The sequence below is a fragment of the Falco naumanni genome, chromosome 1 (assembly GCF_017639655.2).
Source record: "Falco naumanni isolate bFalNau1 chromosome 1, bFalNau1.pat, whole genome shotgun sequence".
Lineage (NCBI taxonomy): Eukaryota > Metazoa > Chordata > Aves > Falconiformes > Falconidae > Falco > Falco naumanni.
Window position 1 is genome coordinate 60819061 of NC_054054.1, and position 19113 is coordinate 60838173.

The 19113-nt window shown below is 38.2% G+C and overlaps 1 protein-coding gene across 1 annotated transcript in view; it reads left to right on the forward strand.

Moving 5' to 3' along the window:
* The first annotated feature begins 479 nt into the window (after positions 1-479).
* TUSC3 (tumor suppressor candidate 3) overlaps positions 480-19113 on the forward strand; it is a 137956-nt gene continuing 119322 nt past the window's right edge. Inside the window, exon 1 of the mRNA XM_040596363.1 lies at positions 480-670. Within this exon, the coding sequence (XP_040452297.1) occupies positions 539-670 (132 nt within the window). The 5' untranslated portion in view covers positions 480-538. The remainder of the gene's footprint in view (positions 671-19113) is intronic.

The window sequence follows — 19113 nt, forward strand, 5'->3', positions numbered from 1 at the left end:
TCTGACAAGCGTATGCATGCAAACGTGTAGAAAAAAAGGGTCGTTAATTTTCATTTCTTTTTACAGTCTTGATTTACAATTGCACATTGTTCTTCAGGTAGCTGTGGTGGGGAATGTGGAGCACCAGGTAGAGCTGCTCACTGCAACCCCAGGTGGGCACCACCTCTCAGGGGACCCCCACCACCTCTGGGGCCACAACCTTGGTACAACGCACTGCCCCTGACAAAGCCGACCGCAAGCTTCCATCTCACATCACCTGCACGTAGGGCTGAGGGGCTGATCGCCTGCCAGGTACCCAGCACCGAGGCCTGCCTCACCCACCACCCCCGGGCGAGGCCCGCGGCCGCCGTCGCAATGGCGTCGAGCCGCCCCCGCGGGCACGCGGCGAGGCGAGCGGGAGAACTGCATTTCCCAGGAGCCACCGCGCCCCGGGGCGCTGCCATTGGCCGGCGCCACCGCCCAATCAGCGGGGAGGATGTGGGCAGCGGTGCCGCAGGTGCCCGCCGGCGGAGGCGAGCGGCCGGGCGGCGGGGGGAACATGGCGCTGGGCACCGGGGCGCGGCGGCGGCTGATGATGATGCATCTGCCGGCCGGGAGCGGCTTCCTCCTCCTCCTGCTGCTGCTGCTCCTCCTCTGCGGCCAGCTCGGGGGAGGACAAAAAAAGAAGGAGGTAGAGATGTTCTCTTCTTTCGCCGTCGCGCCCGGCCGAGCGGCTGGGGCTGCCCCGCCGCGCTGCACCCGCCGCCCTCCGCCCCGCCTCCCCGCGCTGCCCCGGCCGCGGCCGCCCGCCTCCTGCCCCGCCGGCTCCTCTCCCTCCCCAGCCCTCAGGGGGGCGCCCGCAGGACGCCGGGCAGCCGCGCACCCTGCCCCGCGGAAGATGGCCGGCTGCCGGCGGGGGCTGCGAGGCAGCCGAGACCCAGCGCCGCCCCGGCGGTAGCGCCGTGTTCGCGGTCCCCGGCGCGATGGGCACCCGCCGCTCCGTGGACCGTCAGCTCCCTGGCGGTGAGCGAGTGAAGGCGCTGGGCCGCGGGCGCCTCGGCAGCCGGCCGCGGGCGAGGGGCGCTGACCTGCGGCCGGCCAGCGGGAGAGCGCCGCTGAACCCGCCCAGTTACCGCACGGCGCCGAGGCGGTGGCGGCAGGTGGGGCCCCTGCCTGAGGGAGGCGTGGGGGAAGGAGCAGGTTTCATTCAGGTGTCGTAGCAACGCTCCCATCTTCATTGACTGTTTTGCTTAAACAGGGAAATGTGCAGTGTAAATATTCGTCTATTTCACCTTCCTGTGCTACTGGAGCTTACTGGGCCGGCCCCCTCTGCTCGCCCTCGGTTCCAGGGCAGGCCCCATACCCGCCAGCACAGCCTTCCTATGGTTCCTCTGTAACTTCGTTTAGGGAAGGGGATAACTTTTGACCAAACTGTAATTTCTTTTTCCTTATATTTTTACATGTATCTAGAGTTAACCTTGCTAGAGGACTTGTGCTTTGTGCTGGTGGAGGAGAGGGAAAGAGCAATTTTGCCAACAGATCCTCTCCTTGAACTATCTGCTCAAAGAGAAGGATGGTTGAAAAATTTGTTTTTCTTTAAAGAACTATGTAGGTGACGAAGGCTTATAGGCCAAAGAAGTAAAGGGGGTGCAGAGAGGGAGGTCCCGATGTCTTTCCTTTGGTGTCCTGTGGAAGGATGCAAGGGAATATTTGGCTTAAAGCTGTCTCAGGGAAGTCTGGATTGGGTATCGGGAAAAGGTTCTTCGCAGAGAGGGTGCCGAGCACTGCAACAAGCTCCTCAGGGAAGTGGTCATGGCCCCAAACCTGTCGGTGTTCAAAGAAATGTTGGACAACTCTCCCGGGTATATGGTTTCACTTTTAGGTTGCCCTGTGTGGGCTCAGGAGTTGGACTTGATGATCCTCATGAATTATTTCCAGCTCAGGATATTCTGTGATTCCAAAAGACCAATGTTAGTATGTAAAATCTTTAATTATCTAAATAGTGGTCTGACTTTGTGGTCTTAACAAGTTAAGTAATAAGCTGATTGTTGAGATAAATCCCTTGGGCGTCAACGTAAAAACCAAACACCTTCACTCCAGGCATTGTCTTTTTCCCTCTTTCTGGAAAAAGTAGGTGGTAATGTGTTGCTCTTCTGCTGCTATTATTAACTTATTTTCAAATCTTTAACTTACTAATGTTTGACACTCTTGACTGACTTGTTGTGATGTGTGCTGGCATTGTGACTTCTGTTGACGCTTTCATGTGGAGTGCCCAGCTGTGCCACCAAGATAGCTGAAATAATCTCTTTTTAGATGGAGTCCTTTCCTAACATGTAAATAATGGCAAATTAAAACGCAACTCTATAATTAATTTCTATAAAGTTTCCCAATCCTACAGCAGAGGTGGTACACAACAGGATTGAAATGAGTATTTTTTGCCTAGTTATTTGATATTCAAATACCAGCCAGTTCAAGCCACTATTTCTCCTCTGTAAACTTGTTTTTCAGGTTGGGTCTGTGTCGTGTCCCCCCCCCCCCCCCCCCCCCCCTCCTTAAGTTATTAACTGATTAAATTAACTAACAGTTCTCAGTCTTCTGCATCTTTTTACTGCTATTTTTCTTTCCTGTTTAGTCTTTCTCTGTTAATGCCATGGTCTAAATACTGCTCGTACAGGCAATACCCTGGCTTTATATAAATACTTTGTATCTATAACTGAATGTTTACACAAACTAGTGCAACATTGTAAGTGCTTGCTTCACTCGAAATGGAGTATAAAGGAAGTGTAACTTAGTGGTTTTCAGGGTTTTGTACTTTGTACATGTTTTGCTCTGAATATGTTATATATGTTACAGGTAAAGTCTGGCTCCTTTTCTTGTCCTACTAACCTCATGTTGAAAGCTGTAGTAGTTTGCCCAATAAATATGGGATAAAAACATCCGTATACGAAATACAAAACTTGAACTTTCTTACACTAAACAGTTTGGAAATAACATTTTAAAACTGTTCTGAGGAAAATTATATGAATTGAAAGAGCACAGGATCTTGTGCTATGGGAGGTTCCTGTTCACAATACTGTCCAGAAGTACAGTGGTAAAAGGCAAAAATGATGGAAGATAAATGTGTAAAGTGAACATACAATGAATTGTTTCAAAGTGAGCGCTGCAGGAGGGAAGTTAATGTAGTAGGATTAAGATATATCTCGTGACATAAAAGGAAGTCACATCTCAGTTTCCTCTTTCCTGCTTGCTTTGTGTTTGTCTTTGTTGGGGTGATTGTCTGGAAAGAGAGGTAAAGAATTAGAGAAAGTAAAGTTTTTTCCCAATCAGCTTTTTTAGAAAAAACTTAAGTGCTTGAAAAGTAGTTGAAAATAAGAGGAACTTATTGGAATTGGAGCTTAAGCAAGGAAAGTATCCTTGTTGAAGACAATTTTTTTTTTTTCTTTCAAAGCATTGACTATACAGAAAAGTATGCGTAAAGTCTGAGTGATTAGAGCTGTCTGGATCAGTTGTATGAGCCTGGAAGATAGAAAAGTCTTAGATATTTTTGAAGGACTTACTGTTAGGGGAGGAAGATGGATGGGGAAACTAGAGAACATTTGGTGAACTTTCTGTGTTGATTATGAAATACTATGTTAGAACTGTATTTAGAGTGGAAGGTATGTATGTTCTTAAATTTCTAAAATACGTTGTCCTATACAGTGAAATATTCTTAATGATAACTAAAGAAACTTCCCCCTCTGGCATATTACTGAAAATTGCTGAGGTCCATCTTAAATTTGATTAGATTTATAAAAAATCAAATAAATATTTATTTGAAATGGATTTGAATTAGTTGATAATTAGTCATCTGGTGTCATGGAAACTATTTCTAGAATGGCCACATAAATATATAAACATGCAAACATTCCTATTTCTTCTCTTTAGTCCTGCTCTTCACTTTTCTGTACTGTGAACACTCATGACAGCCTTCACGCTAAGGAGATAAATAGAAAACATTGGACTGTCTTAAAATGACCACAGATAAAATGTAACAATTTGGAAATTAGATGAAAAGTAATGTCAACTTTCTCCCATGGCTCAGACTTAAGGGCTAAGTAGACTGGGAAAGACTGCTTTTATGATTTTAATTCTGCTGCTGAGCAGTACCTTTCTATAAATTGAAGCTGGAGAAAAAAATAGTTCCTGGTTATAGAAATAGCAGCAAGTGACTGAAGCAGGACTCTTCTCTTGGAAACTATATTCATGATGGGAGAAAATAGACTGTTTCCACAGTGTCTGAGAGAATATAGTTGTATTAACATACATGAATTTTTTTTGTAAGGCATGTTCCCAATCCTTTTGATGTTTTTAATGTACCTTATACAAATTCTAAGTAGGTAAAACTATTAAAAATTGAAAGGAATCAGAATGAGAATATTACACTTTGAAATATGCCAACAGCTTTTTATTATAAATTGCTTCACATGGGCAATTTATATTTATATAGATAAATAAGATAATTTTTTTTTGACTGAAACATTTAGAAGGAGAATATTGGTTTTGCAATATGAAAAGCATTTCTCATCTAGGGTAGAATTTATTTTTGAGCTTTCAAGTGGATGATTCAGAAGTTTAGTTTAAACCACTGATATGCAACTGTAGCTATTTTTCTGTAGACTTGCCATTACTGCTAAATCTGACACAGGGAAGCTATCCATGTAGAGCAACATACCAGCTTCATTCAAGCGGAAGTATTTTGTTGAGCTTAAATTTACTCAAAAAGATGCTGATGACACATAACAATGTTGTAGTTATCTTACTCTTCTGTAGTGTCATAGTTTGCCCTGAGTATTTTTGAAGTGTTTCAAGGCTTGTATCTCTTTTACTGTTCCTTATCTTTTCCTCCCTGTGTGTCTCACCCTTTCCCAAACCGGCTGTAGAAATTACAGCAGCCATGAGAAATAGCAGAAGGTAGTTGAAAGGATGGTCTAATTGATCCTTTATCCCAAAGCTCAGCCATGCTTTTATTGTTCCTGACAAATGTCTGTTTGATGTGACCTTAGAAGCCTTCAGTGGTGGTGACTTTACAACTTCCTTAGGTAACCTATTATTGTGTTTTATTGTTAAAAAGATTTTTTTCCCAAATATCTAACGTAAATTTCTGTGTGTTCAGTCCCCACATTTTTGAGCCTATTATTTCTTGTCCTCATCATGACTGTAAAGAACAGATGATTCTTTGATGCATGGTCTTCTCCATTAAGGTGTAGCATTTGAGTTTTTCCAGGGTTAATTTTTTTCTTATAAATAGAAGTGACTCTGTATTTCTCTAAGGCTTTGAGTATTAAATGTGGTAATTTTCCTGAGAGAATCTTCAGTCCTGAACATGCTTTCTTCAGTGTTATGTGAAATTAACTGGGATAGATTGGCAGTATCTTCATGTTTCTGCACCATGTGTTCCTGTTTCCCTTTGCATTTACACATTAAGCCCATCTTGGTTTTTTAAGGTTATTGATGATTATTATGTTTTCCTTCCCTTGCATCCAGAATGGTACCTTTTGCTTTAGAATTCCTTTCCTAGTCTAATCCATGGTAGTGTTTCACCAGAAATGTAGTAATTCTTACCCTTTCAGAGCTAGGGTCCACAAAATGTGCAGCAAAGCCTGCTGCCCTTGGTGTCTCTTGCTCCAAAATGCAAAAGGCGTTAAAAATGGAGAAGGCATTACTTAGTTTCTTCTTCTGTCTTCTGATGCTGTTTTCGATGATCTGTAGTATTCTTTCCTTCTGATGAATGTTCTGCCTGCATATTTAAATGAAAGAAAGAAATTATGAGAAACATGGTAGAGCAAGTGGAGAAAAAGCAAAGAAGAAACAAGATGTATGATGAATAAAGACTGTTCAGCGTAGATTCAATGGCAAATGTAGTATAAGAGAGATTCTTGATCTCTCAGTTCACTGATACTATTTCAACAAAAGTGATAATCAAAACTTAAGTTTCTTTTCTTCATCTGTTGAAATTCTCTTTAATGTTAAACTTGAATATAAAGCCTTTTTGATATTGTGATCATTAGAATTTTGGGTTTGGTCTCCAGACTGTGGAGCGCTGCGTGTTTTTGCTTTTGAAACAGCATGCAGGAAAATGGCCGTTATACCAAGTATAAACTTCTCTTAAAAAAAATTATTAAAAATTGAGATTTGTCAGAGGTTGAATATGTGAAGGGAAACTCAGTCCTGAGTATAGACTTGGCTTCAAGTAATTTTAAAGATATTTTGTAAGTGCAGGGTTTATATCCATTTGTGTAATTTGCCATTTTATCTACTGTTGCAGTAGAGCGAGAACTTTTTTCAATCAATGCTTAAAGCTTTTAAATAGCTGTCCTGGGTTTGAAGTGAAATAACAGTGATAAGTCATGCCTGAGAATGTGAAATTCTTTAAATGCAGTTCTAAATGTTTTTCTCTACTCTGTCCTAAAACGAATGGGAAAAAAGCAGTTGAAGAATTCTTTATGTTCTGCTGATTTTTACAAGCAGCAGAAACCTCTACATCCTTTCCTTTTTTATTCCTAATAAACTAAAGTTTTGGAGAAACTTGACAAAATTAACTAGCAATTCTTATTTTAAAAAATCTGTATGGAAAACCTTGATGTCTTTAGTGATTGCGTACAGTAAGTGAAATAAAGGGTACTTACAGCAGCTTTTGTAATTGGATTACTTAAACTTTTCTGTCCCAGGTGTCTCCATTTGGCATCCTTGCTGTCATAAGAGAGATCAGTGGCGTAATTGATCTTTTCTCCAGTTCTGTTCTATAACTGTTTATACAGCACATCCTGTGCAACCGCATGGAAAATGCAGATTGTATCTGCTTGAGTTCTAAGTGCTCTGGAAAAATTAGTCAGCACAAAGTGGGAAAGCATTGGGGTTTTTCGTTGTTCTGGATCTTCAGATTTATTCTCTCCATTTTTGTTTTGAAGGTCTCACATTGTATTGGCTAAGGTAGTGATCAGAACTGGAAAAGGAACTTCACCTGGAATTTGTTTTAGGCCTCTTCCTCTTGCTCTAATAAATCTGAAAGTATTGTTATACTGAAAAGTATAGTTACTTTTCATCTAGTGCTATGAGATACTATAATATATATAAAAAGAGTATCTTTAATCTTTCGAGCATATATCAAATGTAGTAACGATTCTTTTATTAGAACTTTCAATAATGAGGGATTGCCATGGAAAAAAAATGAAAGATATGTTACAGTGATCCTTAAAGTTGCATTTCATAGAAAAAAACTCATGGTTTTATATGCTATTATCACAAGTCCTTCACATTCTAAGATAGATAAGCAAATTGATACTGGGATTGAATGGAGTACTTAGTTTATGACAATTAAAATAAACTGGCAGTATTTTAATGACAGAAAATAATCCCCAAATTGGAGGTAGAAAATATTGGCACCCTTGCCAGTGCAGGCTTATTCATGACAGCATTCTTCTTCATGATTGCTAATGTTGTGGCAGGACTTCTGTTGTTTCTCTGGGGTGCTTTTTCTCCCACTTAATGGGATTTGATGGTAGGATTTTATTTTCTTCTGATGATTGTATCTGATAATACCATTTTGGAATACCCCAAGTTCTTCATCTTCTTAAGCCGTTGCAGTCCTTAGCCTAATTATGCCATTCCATTACTTTTTCTTGTTCTTTTCTTCAGAACCTAAAGCACTTATTTTTGCATTTCAGACATACTGTTTGTTAAGTTTAGCAGAGTTGGGCTGTTTTTCATGAAACATTTGTGTATCAAGTTCATAACATAAGTGGTGATTACAGTTGTGCAACCCCTTTGTGGAATGACATTTTGAACTCAGAGTTGCTCAAGGTTATAGGCTATAGCATCTGCTGCTTGAAAGATAAGAACTATTTTCTGCTCTGCTTTTAGTCTGGTTTGTAAATAATCTCATATTACTATTGCTGTCTGCTATACTTCTACAAAATTAACGTGTTCAATTATTTTCCTTATCTAGTTGCCTTACACAGGCCAACTATTGACAGGATCTAGTTCCGAATCCTGTGGTTTTACATTTCTGTTTTACTTCTCTAGATTTTGATACATATGTTTGTCTGAGCCATGTAAATGTCTTTTCAATAGAGATTTTTGTGGAGCAGAAGTGTAGGTAACATAGTAAAAAAATGCTAATATGTAAGGTTTTTATTTTATCACTTCTACTAAATGTTTTTGTAAACTTTATTATTTTATGATCCATTGATACTTGGCCTGTTTTTCATGACTCATGAAAATAATTGACAGTTGTTCAGCTACTTAGTTACCTAATTCCCTTGACACTGCATGTTATCAGGTCCTGCTGGTTACACGTTCAAACTTTTTCATGTATTTTGTTTCTTAGACCTTGTCAGTGGCAGAGGTGCATTCTAAATCTAAAGTTAAGCCTTTACCTCAAAACCGCACTGCCCTCCAAGAGTGTGATTGTTTAGAAAAATTGTTATATTTATATTGCAGTGTTTTTTCTGCACTATGCTGAACAATACGGGGTTTTTAGCAATAAAGTATGAGAGGTAAGTTTTTGGTTGGCGCTGCTTAAACTTTTCTTAGTAGTTGTAGCTACTTTGATTTTATTCACTTCAGTTGTTCAAATTACTACTTAACTAAGAAAAAGAAAAGAATATGTTTTATCATCAACTCCATATGACCCTCCTCTGCTTTTGATCGTAAACTAGAATATCTAAATTGCATTTAATCCATAATTACTAAATTTACTGGGGTACTGATATACGAAAAATATGAAACAATACTTTTTTAAAAATCCTATTAAAGTATTTTAATGTGAATCTGCATCTTTCTATAAAAGACTTAACTAGAGACTCAGATTCTTCAAGGGAGATTAATGTGGGGGATGCTAAAACTGAGCAGACAGGATGCTTTGAAATACAGCTCCTTTCTCTACTCTTGTATTTTAAGGTTATCTAACAGTATAAAGAAGGTATTTGAGTACAAGTATAAATTTGTTTTGATTGATAGAGGTAATGCTTTTCTAGATACCCTGGAAGTTGCAGGGTTGGGGCTACAGTGAAGGGATAGATTAGCTGTACCAGCATATGTTTAGGTGTTTGTCCAAAGACAGGAATTCAACTTACAAGTAGGTGATGCAATCGTAGAGCAACTTACTATAGAAGCCTGAGGGTACCTCATCATAAGTGGCAGTACCAGTGCTCTGCACAGTCAGTGATCTTGAACTAGGGAATAAGAAATACAAAAGAATGTTTCTGAAAGCTTGCCCTTCCCTAGAGTTTGGGTGCTGAAGTCAGATCTGTAAGTCTGCTGTCCAGGATTTGGTATGATTTGCTAACATAGATGATGTCCTGGTAAAGTATTGTGCAGACTTCAGCTACAGGAGCAGGGGATGGTGGTGATGACTGCATACTAATTCTTCAACAAGGATTATGTATGTGGTCCTTAAACATAATAAAACAAAAAAGCAAAATAAGAATGTGATCACTCAGAGTATTGCTTTCTTTTTTTTTTTTTTTTTTCTGTCCACATGGTGATGTATTTATAGTGAAGGTGGTATGTACTCTGGTTTCTGTTCTGTTCTGTAAGATGGTGCAAGCATGCCTATTGATTGTGGTTTACAGGATATGATTTCAGGGGTTTCTCCTGAGATACAGGACTTAAATACTTCCATGTTGGTGAAGATCATATTGAATCCACTTCTCCTTACTTGGTCAAACACTAAAATTTAGAACAGTGCACAAATTTACACAGACATAAGTGGGTTTTGTTTTCAAGCATGCTTTTAAAGTAAATCCTTTGTGATGCCTTTTACTGAGATGGTTTTGGGTATGAATTAGGTATTTTCAGATTGTGCTTAAAATCAGATGCCCAGAGGGATTAATACACTTGCTACCTACTTTATCAATCTCTTTAGTGGGACCATAACTTGATCTCACTGCAAAGTCTGGTATGTATAAGTGTAGGGCATGTTCAGAGGCCTAGACAACACTGAGAATTCTTCTTCCTCCTTTGCTGCTGTGTGAGTATTTTTTATATGTGTGGGCTATGCAACTTGGTAGTTGGATATGAAGTAGAATTATACATGTTGCAGATGCCTGTGGTTAATTAACTTGATTGCCTTCCATCTATGAATCTAGCCAGCGAAAAACAAGTTAAACATGCAAACCTCATATCCAGTGTAATGTTACACATCCTGGTGACTTAAATGGAAATCCCGTCAGGTGTTTCCCTGACCAGTGTGTTTTGGCAAACAAATGCAACTTGCTGCTGGGTTTTTTAAAATTATTATTCTTGGGCTGGATGAGAGAAAAAGTATGTAAGGGAAAACAACTATTAAAAGCTGCCTTAAAAATAAGAGGAGGGGTATGAATTGCCAGGTTTTTTTGTTTATTCTAGCTTTTTCTATATAGTCTCTTTGAGATGCTACCTTGCCTTACATTTTTGAGATAGTCCTAGAAGATTTTTTTTTATACTACAATAACAATTAATGGGATATATAAATAGGTTGATATGACACTAAATGCAGTCCTTTACTGTAGAAGTATGAAGAAGTGAAACTGTTTATTTGCTCTTATGCTTGTACCTTTCTGACCTCATTTCCAAAAAATGGATTTTCATCAACCATTTATGTTGCCATTATACTGTAAGAAGGCTTGCAGCCTATCTATGAATCTGGCAGTTGAGTATTGCAAAAATCAGTTTGAAGTGGATCAGTCTTTAGTAGGAGATGAGTGAAGCTGATAAGATTTCTTCTTATCATCTACCAGCCATATGCCTTAAATGGAATTGCTGTTAATGACACATATAATTTCATTAGTAGCCAGACTTCTCCTGTATGTTCTCTCAGCAAGTCCTAAATTCTTCTAATTTATCTCATGCTGAAATGTGACTTACTCAATGGGTGGCTGATCAGGTAGGAGTGTTGAATCTGATCAACTTATTTTTTTTCTATAAGCAGTTGATCTGAATTTGAAGCAAAATGCCTGTGACATATGGTGCCACACAAATTGCATGTAAAGATATTAAAAGCACACAATAAGATACACATGTTTCTCAAAAGACAAGTTTTGATCATCCAAACAAATATTGTTTTGGTCCAGCAGGAATATTTGGTCATGCTATTTAGATGTGTCCTTTTATTATAGTTCAACAGTAATTGTTATCACATGCAGATGGCAATATTTGTTTATTTCATTCAGGAAATCGTTCTAACAGTATTCTTTCTTTAAGGAAATGTGAAATGACCTTGCTTTAAAAAACAGTAAAAATGTTTATGAGGTTTAGCTATTAAGATTTAAGAGAAGCCAAGTTCAATGAGCAAATCTGTTCAAAGTAAGAGTCCTTAAATCTTTAGAAATCTGTTAGAGGATAGAAACTGATAGTGCTAAGTTGTCTGAATTATATATTATTTTTGCATCACAGTTAGAAATATTTAGGTTGTGGTTTGTACGCTTGGTAACCATATGATTGCTCAGCTTCAGTGCATTTAATTGGAAGCTTTTTCATCATCCAATTCTGTGCCTGATTTCTACCAAGCTTCTAACTGAAGTAGAAAGTGAATGGCCAGAATTTCATTGGAATTTCAAGGAAGACATCAGTCTTAGGAAGCTTAATCCAAATTCAAGATGTAGGACTGTTAGCCTTTTTCTTGTCCACAATAGATGGATTCAGTTATTGACAATGTGACAGTGTTTTGAGTGGGTAAGGCAGAAATTAACAGGAATGGTGCATTAATATTGAAGTTACTATGTAAATATTTTCCTTCTGTTGTGAGACACTTTCTCTTCTGAGCTAGGTGTGGATAGAAGCTCTTGACTATCTTTATAACTTTTCTTCAAACCTCTGTTTATTGATAGTACTGCACTACCTTCTTCAATGGGCTGTTTGTTTAGAAGCTAAGATGAATATCCGCTGGACAGGCTCCAGATATTGTAATTATTTTTCAGTTCTCTTATGCTTTATGTTTTGGGGCATTGCTAATAATTTTCCACTTAAAATGCATGGCAGGCTTTCTCATTTTTCTATTTGTTTCCTCTAAGCTGGATAAATCAGTCAGTACAGATAGTTTTACACACACACACAGAGAGGTTTGCCCTGGTCTATATGAAATAGCACGCGTGCACACACAGGCGTACAGACACACACAGGTTTACCTTGGTCTATATGAAATAACATTTACCTTGGCATTGACAGGTGCGAGTTTTTCTCTTCCTGTAACTCTAAACCTAGGTTCTGTAAAAGATCAAAGTGCTCTAACTAGACCTCATGGAGAATGTAGCTTTCAGAGCAGTTTTCATCTGAAATGGTCTCATGTAATTGCATATTGGTTCTGGAGGCTGCTAACTTTTATTCAGTTTCTTTAAAAGTAATAGGCACTTGAAGTTCTGCTTTTGTACATATGGAAGGATAATCCTCATCTAATTTAGCATCTTGTGTTCTAGCCCATCCTGTGAATGAAACTAGGCATTCTTAAGCCATCGTGTGCTGTGAACTTGTGACATTCACAATAGGATTTAATTTGTCAATGAAATTTGACGTCTCAACCTTTTATACAGTGGCGTTGTGATTAGAGCATGTCTGGAAAACTGACATAGTGGGAGCAGTTGGTATTCATATGATTTATGGGAAATGATATCCTGTTTCACTTAAAGTACCCTAGGCACGTGTCTGTCTGCTCCTCTGGGTGCTTGGATCCTGTTAAGGTGGTCTGCATTATTACTTTAATTCAAAAACTGAGCTCCTGCTCTGAAGTGTATTGGTTGTTTTCCCCCTGCAATGCTTTGCTTGCCCTCTGAAATGGTCTCTTGTGTGAGCTGGATTCTATTACTGAAATTAAACTGAAGCATGCACTCCAGAAATGCAGGTAATGCACTCCAATTGCTAATCTACATTAAGTCCTTGGAACTAGTTTAGAATTAGTTTGAAGCAAAGTCCTGTAGGGCGTGGATATCAAGGTTTCAGCAGTAGCTGTTTTGTTTGGCAGGCCCGTTTGTTTGTATTGCACTGCTCCCTGGTATCGACCTAGTCAAGCTGTCCTCTTGCACAGGCACAGAGCTTCAGAGAAGGTTGGGGGATTCACTGGGCCACAGAGGAGCGACAAGAGGCGAAGGAAGATAATTTTCTAGCTGAATGATCATTTTAAAGAGGGAAGTCCTGGGTTCCCACAGCTATTTATATGTTTAATCCAATAACTGTTTAGTGTAAAATATTGTAATACAATCTGTTCAAGTAGGTTTACTTGTCCGCCATCTGGACTGAGTGCAGCCTGCCAAACCTCTAAGTTGGGGAACACACAGAGGGCAATGAAAGAAATCAAGGTTACTTTTAAGTAGAGATGGGTTTTCAGGATAACCTCTCTACACTCGCTTTTCTCCATTTAAGCTGCTATCACCTTCTCATTTGTAACTGCCTTTGTCAGTGCAGGTGGCTGAAGGAAGTAAGCGTAGAGTGCATTATGCCCAGTGCTCTGAAGTGCCAGCCCTTGAATATTTAAAAGTAATGGAGACTGCTGGGAACATAAATGTACTCAAGTTGGCATTTTGCTTTTGCTGTTCTAGACTGTTTGTATGTTACAAAAATGTGGAGGAGGGGGAGATTACAGAAAATCTGGGTTGTAAGTAGCTGGTGGCAGGCGGGAGAAGCTTGTTCTGGAATTAAGAAGCAAATCTGGAATTGCTGACTGTAGTCTCAGTTCCTGTTTGCTCTAGATCCAAATTCCTTATTTAACTGCTTCTGTGTGGCTTAGTTAAGCTAAGTACCATGTGACATCTACAGATAACAGGCGAAAAAGAGCATAGCACAAGGTTGTAGTGGTGTTTGATTTAGTTTATAGGTGGTCAGATGTCCCCATATTTGATTTGGGTTTAATGGAGTGCTAGATGGGGGAGAGGCACTAAAGCTGATAAGTTTCTTTTAGTGCAAACTGGTTTATACTTAACAAAATATATTAGTAAGTGGGCTACACCAGGAAACAATGAGATCTGAAATCATTCCGTTCTAGACTTTTAGTTGAGATAGTTATTAGTGGTTTAGCAACCTTATAGTGCCATCAGTAGTGATACTAACAGAAATGGTTCCGTCTGTGTGAGAACTGAATGATATTTCCATCCTCAGCCTCTTCATAAATTGAGGATAAATATGCTCATGCCTTAGGCATGCTCATTTTACAAGACCCTCAAGTGAGCTATGTTGGAGAGATCCTAAGTCCAAGTATATATTGCATATTCAGAGAACATGTAGTTTCATAGAAAGTAGAACTTACTTTTTTTCTTGTCCCACTGCGTTCAAGAGGTAAAATTACAGCTGTGTTAGTGTATTAGTCTATTGGCATGTATCTTAAGTGATTCAAAAATCTAGCTGAAGCTGGTCAGTTATAGCAACATCAGTTTTTCGAGCAATGAATGCATTGTGCTGTCATGCAGAACTTGTGCTTGCTTGGCTGTGAGGGAGAAAATTACAAGTTCATTAGCTGATGCAGCAGCTTTGTCTTCTGAAATAATTTGAAGCCTGTACTCCTCCTAAGAAGTGAAGATGGAACTTTTCCTGAATTTAATGAACTGTTTTGATGGTAAAAATGTTCTGCAGGAAACAAACAGGTTTTCACTCAGGCCTTTACAGTGAATGTTGAATCTACAAAGAGTTAAGGGAGTGTGCTTTAAAAATTAGCTAAGAGATACTTCCAGCTTTCAGCTGTTTTTTGTTATTAGATCTATAGTCACTTTTTCTAAGAATAAAAGATGCATAAAATGTTAGAAATTTGATTTCAGATTTATCAAATGGAAGTTAATTTCAGAAGGTAAAAATAAGACTTCATGATATGTCCATGTTTTTAAAAGAATGCAATGTTATTTTGGTAAACACAACAAAAGTTTATATTTCTAATGTAGACATTCATTCCACTTCCAGTTTCCTCAGTGTGAGTTATTGAGTTATCCACTATAAGGGACTTGAATTTTTAATATTCGTCACAGTAATTAATGCTGAGTATGGGTGTTTAAGCAGCAGTTTCTTACCACATTTAAACCATTAGGTTTTGCATTAAAGCTTCCTGACCACTTGGTGTTGATTTAACATTCAACAATGAACTTCTGCTTTAATCATATTAATTGCACTTTTTTTTTACTTAGATACCAGCATATGATTTTGATCTATGAACAGTCTTTCCTTAAAGTACTCAGAAGTAGATCTGAAACTACAAAGTAATTATTTTATGTTAAAAGGATTAAGGGCTTCATCTGTCACTAGAGATTGTCTACCTCCCATTGAACCACAGAATCCATTCATGAATTTAGCACCATGCTTGTCCTTTGTCTCATACTTACCAGGGAAGGTAGTATTCCAATGAGAGAATCTCCTGTTCAAAGAACTGTGTAATAATTCTGTCCCTTAAAGTAGGGATAATTCCAAGTATGCAACAACTTAATCTGGGTGGCTGACAGAGGAAAAAGGAAAGATTTGTAAAAGGTTTAACTTTTTGAAAACATTGAAGTACTAGTTGCAGAGAAGAAGAATGCTAAACTTACTGGTTCTGTTGTAATTTTGTCTGGCTTTTTCCTCCCAAGAAACAGAAATTTCTAGGAAACTCTGACCATAAAGTGACCAATAAAAGTATGGAATAATACAATAAAACGATGGAGATAAAATGTCAGAGATGGTGAAGAATGTATGAGTAACTATTAGTAATAAAATGACAGTGAAATAATGTGAGTATAGATGATTTTTCTTACGATGAATGAGTCATGATCAAAAGAAGTTAAAAAAAATATTAGGAGGCATACTACTCCGAAACATACATTAATACAGGGATAGTGGGTACAATATACAAATTGCCTAATTTTTAAATGTGAAGCTTAAGCTTAATTAATTTTGATGCTTTCAAAACTTTTTTTATTGCTTAGTATTTCTAACTTTTATTTGCTTGTGGAATCTTTTTAGTGAAATGTTTTACCAAAAGAAAAAATAAGGAAGAGGATTGCTTTACATATGATAAAAGGAGGCATAATCAACAGCCTGAACTTGCATCCAATCTTTTATGACTAGGTAGTTGTGTTCTCTGAATCCTTCTGTATTACAATTTCTCATTTATAACAGAAGAAAAGAGTGATTTTTTTTTTTTTTTTTCTTTTTGGTGGCAAGTCATGCAGAGAAATCCTCTGCTCTGGAACCTTTTTTTCTTGTTTTATAGTAGGCTGTCCATTAAGTTGACTAGATCATGTTGCTATTGTTACTCATGTAAAGTGCTGTAGATATTTGTGACTATCTTTGATAGATATTGTTAATGCCCTTAAAATGCAAATCTGTTCAGAAAGGCAGGTTGACAGATATTTGGAGGGAAAAAATGAAGGTTCACAATTAATTTCTTCATTGTGGGAACAGTTTGACCTTGAAACCAGAGTGAGCTTTTGCTAATTTCAAGTGAAGTAATGAAACAAGGTACTACTTTCTAATACCCTTGTAAAAGAAGGAAATTTGGTATCTTACCTTCTCTACTCAAGAGTCATTGTTAAGACTGCCCCTAATGTTAAAGCATCATCTGGAGAGTTATTTGAATTCAATTGTTAGATGTTGTAATTGGCTTTCTCCATAACTCTGCCCAGACTTCTTTTGTTTCTTGTCCATTTTATAAAATTGAAAGTTTGGTACTTCCCTTTGTTCCTGCTTTTTCCTTTTAATAGTCAAAAAAAGGATGTGTTAAACAGATAAACTGATGTTTTTTTGTTTTCAGCACAAATTCTTTTTGGAAAAAGTAACAGTTTTTTAATATTTGCTCTGTGGCTATGTAATTCTTCTGTAAGCTCAGAAGCTTTAGAAGCCTTCAGTTTAGAAAAGAAAAAAATATCTACTTGAAAAGCCCACCTTTTGGCCATGTCAGCTGTCTAATGTGAATGATTTTGATATTTTAATGCCTTTCTTAGTGTCATGCAATAAGTGTCAAATTTAGTTAATTTTGGAAAAAAGTGCTGGAAGTGTGCATGACAGGTTTTGTCAATCTGTAATATGACATTTTATGTTATGAAATTTCATGAAAGCAATGGACATTGAATGTACAATAAAAATCCACTAAATATACTGGGGTGCACATGGTCAAACAAAACCAAATTCCCCTTAGGTCTTCTGAAGCACTATCTGTGATTTTTTTTTTTTTTTTTTTTTTTTATAGTAACATATTTAAAAAGAAAAGCCTGAAGGTCTAGTTTATTTTGGGGTTTTTTTTCTCCTTATAATTTCTGGCACTTTTATCAATGACTTTTGTTGTGCAGTGTTAAAAATTACCTTTTAAGAAAATGTAGGAACAAGAACTCATCCAGACGGAGGGCTGGTTTATGAGTGAATGTGTAATATTACATACATAATGTAATAACAGTTGCTTCAAAATACTTAAAACAGCAGTCCAAAGAATAAGTGATTTCTTTCATCACTTCTGTATACCACTTGGGTTGTGAAGAAAAGTGAACTAATAAATTGAAGGAAGATAAGAACTTTAAAACCAGTTTCCAGGACGGCAAGGACCTGCTGGTAGTGTAGATTCCTTTAGTAATATTCTGCAGCTCTTTTAATAGAGGAGGATGAATGAGAAGTATTATGTCCTCTTTCTTTCCTTTTTAATGAAGATTGTAGTCTTCACATTACCAAAACAAAGACCTGGGTTCAATTGATGTAGATAACCTTCATGAAAAAAGGTAAGAGAAAATAAGAGCTCAGTAAAAGAGTTGCAGCCCTTTTTGGAAAGGCCTCTTTTTGGCAACAGTTCTATTAAAGTGAATTTCTCTCATTTACCCTTGCTGCTCTTGAATGGATATGGAATCACTGTGAACAAATACTAGAGGAGACCATCTGGTCCTGAGCTTTTTTCCAGCACCCCACTTCAAACTCTTCACTGTGCATGTTCAGCAAGCCAACAACACGTTATAATTACACACTTTCCCCCACATGCCTTTTAAGATCATCTTTTGTATGGATTTAATGTAAATTTAATGCATTTAAAACTGAAGGTACAGGATGATTAAACAAAATTTTTGAGTCAGATCTTGCTTGCATATCATTTATGACTTTGTTGGAGTTCAGTTTTGACACATGTGTTTGGGGTGGAGTTTTTTTTTTTTCCTGCTCATCTGTTTGAAGTGGAAAAAATAATGTGCTGAATGTAAACTTTAACAGTATCAGAATCTTTCATACAGTCTTGAGAAGATTGATGCAGGGATGCTTATTTGCTGTTTCTACCCAACTCTAGCCATAGTGCTCATTGTCTTTTATAACATAGTTTACATGTAGCATACTGGACCAGCCACCAATGAAGTACCACACAGCCACTCACTCACTCCCCCCAGCCTCGAAGGGCGTGGAGCAGAACTGGGAGAAAGGTGAAACTTGAGCATTGATATAAGAACAATTTAATAATTGAAATAAAGTAAAATAAAACTAATGATAATGGTAATAAAAATTGTAATGAAAAGGAGGGAGAAGGGGAGAGGAATAACATCCAGAGGGAAGGAGGCAAAACCCCCAAGAGATTCACAATACAGTTGCTCACCACCTGCTGACCAAGGCTGAGCCAGTCCCCCAGCAGCAATTGGCAGACTCCAGCCAACTCCCCCAGTTCTGATGTTCTTTAGTATGGAATATCCCTTTGGCTAGGTCAGGTCAGCTGCCCTGGCTGTGTCCCAATTTCTCATGCCCCTCCAGCCTTCTTGCTCGTAGGGTATGAGAAATTGAAAAGTCCTTGTCTTTTAATAAGCGTTATCTAGCAACAACTAGATATATCTAGCAACTGATGTTATCAGTTACCAACATTGTTCTCACACCAAATCCAAAAAACAGTACTGAACTAGCTACTGAGAAGATGAACTCATGTCACAGCCAAAACCAGGACAGCTACATAGTATATCATTTTTGATTAGCCAGCTCAATTATGTGAAGTAGACTACAGGGGTTTTTTTGCCATAATGGAGAGTTCATGTACCAAGATAAGCCCGTTGGATTTTGACTACATATCTGCCATGGGTCAAATATGGTTATCTTCCTTATAAGTGTATGGATGAAAAAGGAGGAAAATAATTCTATTTCTACCAACTATCTGTCTTGTCTAGAGGGCCACTGCCAGAGATGTGAACAAGAAAATTAAAATGATGCTTGAAAAGTAGGAAG